General features: G+C 44.8%; 1 protein-coding gene across 1 annotated transcript in view; it reads left to right on the plus strand.

Moving 5' to 3' along the window:
• Positions 1–658: 658 nt before the first annotated feature.
• LOC142298383 (serotransferrin-1-like) overlaps positions 659–10,099 on the plus strand; it is a 117,770-nt gene continuing 108,329 nt past the window's right edge. The window contains exon 1 of the mRNA XM_075341764.1: positions 659–734. Coding sequence (XP_075197879.1) covers positions 671–734 — 64 coding nt within the window. The 5' untranslated portion in view covers positions 659–670. The remainder of the gene's footprint in view (positions 735–10,099) is intronic.

Genomic DNA, 10,099 nt, shown 5'->3' on the forward strand with positions numbered 1-10,099 from the left:
CGACATCGAGACCATGGCAATGACCTATCTCAAGTATTACACCTCTCTCTGTGAGTTACACTTATCTCTGGATGCAGAATGTTATACGACCACTATCCTGGTACATTGGAGTAGGTATACGCATGCCCCCCCCCCTCTCTCCCCATACACCTATCTCAGTCTATCCTCTTTCTAGTCTGTCACCTTCCTATCAGTTTGTGTATGTTATTTGACACCCATTTAATATGTGAAATTACTCACAGTAAACGCCAGGTAAGAGAATGTATTAATTGCATTAATTGGATCCTGTACCCAATCCCTTCCCCCTTGCTCTGTGAAGGTGACCAGGGCGCGGACTAACAAAGGAGTGAGCGCCTCGCCACGACTACTGCCCCGTGCCACCCCTACATTAAGGCTAGCTTGGGACACAGTGGCCTAATGGGAAAAGGGACTTCAATCAATAAACTTTGTGAGAAAAAATAAAAAGATAAATTATGATTTCATCTCAAATATTAGGTTGTTATGTTGCTTGTAGGACATCTGGCTAGAAATGGCCAATACATATGTTATTAATGTGTTCCATGTGTAGTCTTGTCTCTATCTCCCGCTTTCATTCCCCTCCCTTATCCTGTGATGGACTTCCAGTACCTCTCATCAGCAGAGCAGCACGTGAGCAGATATCTCCACAAATATGCGTCTGATAGATGTCCTACGTGTGTTTTTCTTCTCTGCCATGCTCCACTACATGGCTTCAGGTGGGTAGATTAGCACATTACTTGGCAAGTGACTGCAAACTGCAGAATTGCAATGGATTACAAAAGCAGGCACAACACAGGCCAGAAGCTGCTTCAGTAAACACAATCACTTTATTAGTCAGTTTGTCGGTGCTTTTCTTAGCGCTTAAAGCAATGCAATAATAAGACCACAAAGCCTTCATTTATGCAGATACGTATACGTACAACAGTCTGAATAATGACAATGTAATGCCGCACATATGCCCAGAGCAGCCGCGAGACGGTAAAATAGTTCCTATCTCAGTTTATGTGAAGGTTTAGTTTGATGTTTGAGTGCTACATGCTGTTCTTTAGGCCCTTTTCTGACGTCTGTGTTGCACATACATATTGTATTCATTTTTTTCATGGATACACCACGTACTCATTATAATCTATGATGCTATGGACCATGTGTCTGTGCAAAACTCGTGGAGACGTCTGTTTTTTTCCTGTAATATGGATGAAAAGGGGCAATAAAAGTCTATGGGTCCATGAAAAACGTACAACAGACGGATGGCATCTATGTGCTTTACGTATTTAACATTGCAGAATATAAGGGAAGCTTTGCAATTAATTTATTTATCCATCCGTGAAAAAACACTGATGACACTGATGGTAAAATCGGACACATGAACCATATACACATGGATGACACATAGATACACGGGTACGCTTTTTCACATACATATTTAAAAAACAGATATCAGAATGAGGCATTAGGTATATATTTGATTTAGTCACTAGTTGGACAAAGACAGTTGACTATCATAAGCCAAAATGAATGATTCTGATTGTACTTGACAGCAGTTATCTCATCTATCATTGATGCAAACTTATAAACTGTTGGAAATGTGTTCTGCGATTTTGGACTTTTTGAATCTGATTCTGCCATTGTTTACATGAATGCATTTATATATCTGTACAAAGGCGTAACCTAAAGCTCCTGGGTTCAGTGTCACCTCATAAAAAATGATTTCTTAGGACCAACTTTCTATTTATGCAAAACAATTATGTTCGTTTTTAACACTATTTGTTGTACACCGGAGCTGAGCAAAAAAGATTTGCATGACCCTGGTTTGGTGTCTGTGATGGTACTTTGTGGCAATAAGACCATTGAAGTGCTAACTTCCTGACTGGCACCTCTTGTGATTAATAGGTCCCTGTGTCTTCATTACTAGGCCTCACACAACGTTATGATTAGAGATGAGCCGTGTTCGAATCAAACTGTTTGCCAATCTCAAATTCGACCTGTTTTAGGCGATGTTCAAGTCGTTCAACAAACAAAAACAAGTTCAACAGTTCGAGGTTATGTTTGATAACGGTTCGATCACCAAAAGTGTAACTGTCTTTTCACAGTAATACTGTCATTCAATGTTAATACAGTGGAACCTTGGTTAACGAGAACAATCCGTTCTGGGAGTGTGCTTGTTAACCAAGTTACTCGTTCAGCAAAGCAAGATTTCCCATAGGAAATCATTGCAATGAAGCCAATTCGTTCACAACTTGTTAAATGTCCCATCCTGTTTACCTATTGTGCCATTACACAAATGCACAAACACGTACAAACATACACGCACACACATATTATGCTCACCGTACCTTCCGTTCCATCGCTGGACTCCTGGGACTTGCAGTTCGCCGGTACAAGATGTGTATCGGGTAACCATGCTACCCGTGCCCCGGAGCTTTCGCTGCCAGCGCGCTGACGTCAGACGCAGGAGCCGCTTGCCTCTGATTGGCCATCGCGTTGCATTTGAGTAGCGTCTGACAGAGGAAGTTCCTCCCTCGTCGCGATGGTTACCCGATACACATCCTGTAGCGACGAACTACGTGTATCAGGTAACCAACGCAACGAGGGAGGAACTTCCTCTGTCAGACGCTACTCAAAGGCAGCGCGCTGGCCAATCAGAGGCAAGCAGCTCCTGCTTTTGACATCAGCGCTCTGGCAGCGAAAGTTCCGGCATCGGTCGCGATGGTTGCACGATACACATCTTGTACTGGCGAACTGCAAGTCCCAGGAGGCCGGCGATGGAACAGAAGGTAAGGTACATAATATGTGTGTGTGCGTTCGTGTTTGTGCATGTTTGTATGTGTTTGTCTGCCATTGTTTTCAATGGTGTTCGAAGGCGTTCGAAAGTGTTCGACGAACGTTCGTTGAACGTTCGACGAACACACCCGCCATTCCACAAACCGAACTTGAACACTAGGGTGGCGGCTCATCTCTAGTTATGATGTGAAGTGTGACCTCGCAAGGCCCTAGTGTTCATAAGAAGCACCTAGGATGGTAGTATGAATGCCCTTGTCTGGCTGCCAAGGAGTATTGGTATGAACGTCATACCAGAGTCCTGTGAATCATTTTGCTCATCTACACTGTACATAAATACCGGTGCTCTATACTATTTACTGAAGGAATGAAATATATATATATATATATCTGATTCTGTTAGTAGAGGGCAAAACCTCAGGAGTTTGACAACTTCTTCCATGAATCGTCACATGAATAAATATCATATGTCCCAGTGGGAAGCTCACCGTGCTGCAATGCGGTCTAGCGGAGCGAACCATCCACCGCCTGCCCCTTCAAGTGCATCCGCGCGCTCTTCATCTTCTAGGACTGTGGGGACAGCTGTCACACCTGGTTTTCCACGCACTGTAACCGCAACAGGCAGTTTGCTTGGTAGGTCGTCATTTGGTTTGGAAGGGGAAACAAGTGCGTGTGTACAGCTCTCTCAGACATCGATAGCATCAACGTTGGATGAAGGCAACATCATGTCTACGCCTGCACTTTCCTCACAAACCTGCATATTTTTAGGGACACCCTACTCACCACCGTTTACACACAGCAGCCAGATCTCTGTCCCTCAGATGTGGACAAATAAAAGGCCATTTCCTGCGACCCATGACAAAGCTAAGAGGTTGACTTTATCCCTCTGTAAGCTCTTGGCTACCGAAATGCTGCCTTTCCGCCTGGTGGACAGACAGGATTTTAGAGACCTTATGTCTGTCGCTGTGCCCCAGTACCAGATGCCCAGTCGCCACTACTTCTTTAAGAAAGGTGTGCCTGTGCTACACCAGCATGTCGCACACAACATCACCACTTCCTTGAGAAACTCTGTGTGTGAACGGGTGCATTTCACCACCGATACTTGGACCAGTAAGCATGGACAGGGACGTTACATGTCGCTGACTGGGCACTGGGTAACTATGGTGATAGATGGTGAAGGGTCTGCTGCACAAGTCTTGCCGTCCCCACGACTTGTGTGTCAATCCTCTGTCTGTCCAAGTTCCGCCACTGCTTCTGCCTCCTCCACCTCGTCTCGGTCCTCCACCTCTGCCCCAAGCCTGCCTGGTCAGGCCACCAGCGTTCTAACTGCGCAGAAGGAATCACGCACCCCTCATTACTATGCTGGCAGCAGAGCGCAATGGCATCAGGCGATCTTTAGCTTGAAATGTCTTGGAAATAAGAGTCACACAGCGGCTGAGTTGTGGGCAGCTCTGGAGACTGAGTTTGGAAAATGGTTGTCTCCACTCAACCTGCAGCCTGGAAAGGCCGTGTGCGACAATGCTGCAAACCTGGGTGCGGCCCTTCACCTGGGCAAGGTGACACACATGCCTTGTATGGCTCACGTGTTGAACCTTGTTGTCCAGCAATTTTTAACACACTATCCCGGCCTAGATGGCCTTCTGAACAGGGCACGAAAACTGTCTGCTCACTTCCGCCGTTCAACCGCCGCTGCTGAGCGACTTGCATCGCTCCAGAAGTCTTTCGGCCTGCCGGTTCATCGTCTGAAATGCGATGTGCCGACACGCTGGAATTCGACTCTCCAAATGTTAAAGCGACTGTGGCAGCACCGTCGAGCCCTGGTGCAATACGTCATGACGTATAGCCTGGGCCAACGAGATGCAGAGGTGGGGCAGATCACCCTGATGGAGTGGTCTCAGATCAAGGACCTATGCACCCTTCTGCACAGTTTCGACATGGTGACGAATATGTTTAGCGCTGACAATGCCATTATCAGCATGACAATTCCAGTCATTTACATGCTGGAGCACACGCTAAACACTATTCGGAGTCAGGGGGTGGGACAACAGGAAGGGGAGGAACTACAGGAGGATTCATATGCGCAAGAGACAACAACATCACCAAGGTCCAGACGTTCATCATCACGAACGCGGCAGGCATGGGACCATGGGGGACAGGGATCAACAAGGGCGCATGGTAGCAGGCGAAATGTTGAGGAAGGTGCAGGAGAACATGAAGAAATGGAGGACGAACTGTCCATGGACATGGAAGACTCAGCGGATGAGGGAGACCTTGGTCAAATTTCAGTTGAAAGAGGTTGGGGGGAGATGTCAGAGGAAGAAAGAACGGTTAGCACCTCTATGCCACAAACACAGCGTGGACTTGGTCCGCATGGGTGCCCCAGACACATGAGCGCCTTCTTGCTGCACTACCTCCAACATAACCCTCGTATTGTCAAAATTAGAAGTGATGATGACTACTGGCTTGCCACACTATTAGATCCCCGGTACAAGTCCAAATTTTGTGACATAATTCCAGCCATAGAAAGGGACGCATGTATGCAGGAGTATCAGCAAAAGCTGTTACTCGATCTTAGCTCGGCTTTTCCACCAAACAACCGTGGTGCAGGGAGTGAATCTCCCAGTTGTAACTTGACAATCATGGGACGGTCTAGTCATCTTCAACAGTCTACCCGTACCAGCAGCACCGTATCTGGTGCTGGTAACAGCAATTTTATTGAATCTTTTCATAATTTTTTTAGACCATCCTTTGCAAGGCCACCAGAGACAACAAGTCTGACACATAGTCAACGGCTGGAGAGGATGATACAGGAGTATCTCCAAATGAACATCGATGCCATGACTTTGCAAATGGAGCTTTGCTCATTTTGGGCTTCAAATCTTGAAAAATGGCCAGAGCTCTCCACTTACGCCTTGGAGATTTTGTCGTGTCCAGCTGCCAGCGTTGTTTCTGAACGTGTCTTCAGTGCTGCTGGGTGTGTGCTGACAGATAAGCGCACGCGTCTGTCCAGTGACAATGTGGACAGACTAACGTTCATCAAAATGAACAAGTCATGGATCCACAAGGAATTTACTACCTCTGTGTCATCCTGGGGAGAGTAAATGCTTGTGGATTTGGAATGTTCTTGATGCAAATCTACCTGTGAAGTGTACAACTGGGGCATAAGTGCTGCCACTGAAGGGGTGCTAAGAAAATAATTTTTAAACCTTTATGTAATTGAAGCTGCAAATCTACTAAGAGTGGCCTGATTCACAGCTACTGCATCAGCTATCCTCATTATCGCCCCCTAGCACCATCTCCATGTGTTTCATTCACGTAACAATTCAAAGTTTATTTTCTCATTGATGGAATATCCATTTGTTTCTGGGAATATATATTTCACATCATTCCTGACCTTTTTACTTCTTGCAAGCTATCCTTTCAGCGTTTCACCAAAACATAGCTGACACCCTCCAATACAGCTTCATCTGTTGCGCTGTGTTACGACGGTCTTTATTTCACCCACACTCCTCTGAGTAACCTCCGACTCTGCCCTATCCTTCAAACCACATATCCAAGCTCTTGCTACCTCCAACTCAAAAGTATTTCCAAAATCTGTCCTTTCATCAACCCTCAATCTACTAAATTATTTGTGTATGTCCTCATCATCTCCTGCCTCGGCTACTGCAATATCCTCCTCTGTAATCTCCCTACTTACACTCTTGCACCTCTCCAGTTGACCATTAACTCAGTGGTGTATCTAGGGAGGTCAGGCGGGGCATTTGTACTTGGTGTAGCCGGCTGGGGGCGCTGTCAGTCGATCTGATTCAACGGTCTGAGGTGTCTCCCTACCGGCTGCATTTTGTTGCCTCCCCCCATAATAGAAGTCACCCAATATTTGGGCTGGCTCAGAGAACGTGCAGCTCACCAGCTCCCTGCAATCAATAGTACTCACATATTTCAATTACAATTGAAGCCTGGACCACCGGCACATCCAGGTTAGGGCGACGTCAGCAGCATGATAAAATCAGTTGATCACACCGCTGGTGTCATTCCTTGGTGCCAAAGTTTGCTGTGTATGGTAAGTGCTCCAATGGAGCTGAAGACACTGAAGATTAATTGTAATTAGGGGAAAGTTGGGAAGAAATTTAAGTAATCAGTATGGGAAGAGAGGGTGGGGGGAATATAGTATGGACACAGTATGGGGAGCAAAGTTGGAGTGTTTAAGGACGCAGTGGGGTGGGCAAAAGGAGGGAAAGAATTTGAGGAGGCAGTATGGGGAGAGAGGGGGAGAAGTTTGAGGACACAGTATCAGGAGCGAGAGGGTGGGATACATTTGGACAAAGTATGGGGGGTGAGGTGGAGAAATTCCAGGACAGTATGGGGTATGAGGGGGTAGATTTGAGGACACAGTATGTGACAGAAGGGAGGAATATATGCAGGCACATCATAAGGAGTGAAGGGAAGATGTGTGTGGACACTATGGTGAACGAGGGGGGGTGGATGAGTGCAGAGGTAGTGAGGAGGACAGTATGGGATGAGAAAAATGTGAGGGGGTACAGAATAGACAGGGTAGTGTGGGGGGCAGTACGGAGAGGGCACAGTACTGAGAGGGGGCAGCATGGGGTGACTGTGTGATGCCACACCAAGGATGGGACAGTATGCAGAGGAAGGGAGTGTGATGAGAGAACACAACAAAGAAACTGAGCAGTATAGGGGTGACACAGTGTCAAGAGGGGGGCCAGTATGAAAAAGCGAGGGCAGTGTGAAGAGTATGTACTATTAGAGGGACAGTGTGTGTGTCATAGTTTGTGCACAATGAGGATCAATTACAGTGGCAAACAAAAGGGTAACGATGAGTTGAACTTTTGACTTCCAGGTTCCATATCTCACCATCCACAACAGCTTTGAGCATGAAACTACCATCATTTTATAGACTTTATAGACTATATCTTGGCTATTTCATACATAAATTTGACTTGCAACTATTTAGCATATGATTACTTATGCAGATTATTGTCATGTCACTGCATTGTTACTATTTTGTCCTAAAAATCTATTTCTATTTTTTTTATTTTGATAGTATTTTGTAAATCCACCTTTTGCTTTCAACACTGCCTGAAACCGTCTGTGCATGCTCTTGATCACATTTAATCATGTCCCGACTGAAATCTGTTCCTAGGTCTCTTCTACATGTTCCCAATGTTGGTGCATACTGATCGGCTCACTTGGATATGTATACAGATTTTATTCAACGCTACACACAAGTGTTCGATTGGGTTGAGGTCTGGGGCCTGTGGGGGACGATCGAGCACCTCTACTTCTCCAATCTTAATGTATTCTTCTAGTTATTGTCCTGCTGGAACACTATGTCGTCCTTTTCATAGTACTCTAGTGTACAATGTAACTCATCTTGTAGGATACTCACATAAAGCTCAGCATTGAGACCCCCAGCAATCATGGTCAATTATCCAACTCCTTTGTAACAATTCCATATCATCAGGCTTACTCTACTGAACTTGACAGTTCTTTCAATTTCTGGATCTGTTAGCCCCTTTTTCCCTTATTTCTTCCAGATCCATTTGCACCCATCAGAGCCTAGTCTATTGACTTTCGTCTCCTTGCTCAAAATCACCTGTTTCCAATATTCTACTGTCCAATTTTCATACTTTTTTGCAATCTCGAGCTGACATTCTTACGACGACATTGAATTCGATGCTGCTTCACATCTCTCGGGGCCACTATTTCAAACATCTGCAATGTGTGTCATATGCTGCTTGCATAGATGTCTGTGATCTCACTATTACAAAGCATACAAGCCGCCTCCACTACAGTGTTTGTCACACCAGAACTGATAGACCTTGTGATGAGCTGACTTCTTGAGTCCGATATTTTGCCTGTCCATCCACCTCTTGCCTTTTCAATGGATGCATGGACTTCATTTTGTATTCTTGCCAACTTGTCATGGCACTCACTTGATGCAGTTTGTCAATTTTCTTGGCTGAGTGTCTGCTATCAATGTACTGAATGATGCTGTTTATATTTTCTTGGGTAATTTTCATGGCTGCTCATCGATTCAAACCAGTGACTTTTCATTTTGGAATCAACCTAATAACACACTGAATATGTATGTGAGAAAAGGTTGTAAGTTGTAGTATGTAGGAAGAAGAAAAAAGTCAAACAGGAGAAGCAAAATAGGAACAATGCAGTAACATGACAAGAATCTGCATAACTAATCATATGTTATAGAGCAGGGGTGGGCAATTAATTTTTCCATGGGGCCGCATAAGAAATTGGGATGGTTTTCGAGGGCCGGACTAATGTAATTAACTCGGTTCTACATCATTATATATATATAAAAGATGTAGAACTGAGTTATAGTAGTCCGGCATCATGTACAGTTAGGTCCAGAAATATTTGGACAGTGACACAAGTTTTGTTATTTTTAGCTGTTTACAAAAACATGTTCAGAAATACAATTATATATATAATATGGGCTGAAAGTGCACACTCCCAGCTGCAATATGAGAGTTTTCACATCCAAATCGGAGAAAGGGTTTAGGAATCATAGCTCTGTAATGCATAGCCTCCTCTTTTTCAAGGGACCAAAAGTAATTGGACAAGGGACTCTAAGGGCTGCAAATAACTCTGAAGGCGTCTCCCTCATTAACCTGTAATCAATGAAGTAGTTAAAAGGTCTGGGGTTGATTACAGGTGTGTGGTTTTGCATTTGGAAGCTGTTGCTGTGACCAGACAACATGCGGTCTAAGGAACTCTCAATTGAGGTGAAGCAGAACATCCTGAGGCTGAAAAAAAAGAAAAAATCCATCAGAGAGATAGCAGACATGCTTGGAGTAGCAAAATCAACAGTCGGGTACATTCTGAGAAAAAAGGAATTGACTGGTGAGCTTGGGAACTCAAAAAGGCCTGGGCGTCCACGGATGACAACAGTGGTGGATGATCGCCGCATACTTTCTTTGGTGAAGAAGAACCCATTCACAACATCAACTGAAGTCCAGAACACTCTCAGTGAAGTAGGTGTATCTGTCTCTAAGTCAACAGTAAAGAGAAGACTCCATGAAAGTAAATACAAAGGGTTCACATCTAGATGCAAACCATTCATCAATTCCAAAAATAGACAGGCCAGAGTTAAATTTGCTGAAAAACACCTCATGAAGCCAGCTCAGTTCTGGAAAAGTATTCTATGGACAGATGAGACAAAGATCAACCTGTACCAAAATGATGGGAAAATAAAAGTTTGGAGAAGAAAGGGAACGGCACATGATCCAAGGCACACCACATCCTCTGTAAAACATGGTGGAGG

Source organism: Anomaloglossus baeobatrachus, chromosome 1, assembly GCF_048569485.1.
Source record: "Anomaloglossus baeobatrachus isolate aAnoBae1 chromosome 1, aAnoBae1.hap1, whole genome shotgun sequence".
NCBI lineage: Eukaryota > Metazoa > Chordata > Amphibia > Anura > Aromobatidae > Anomaloglossus > Anomaloglossus baeobatrachus.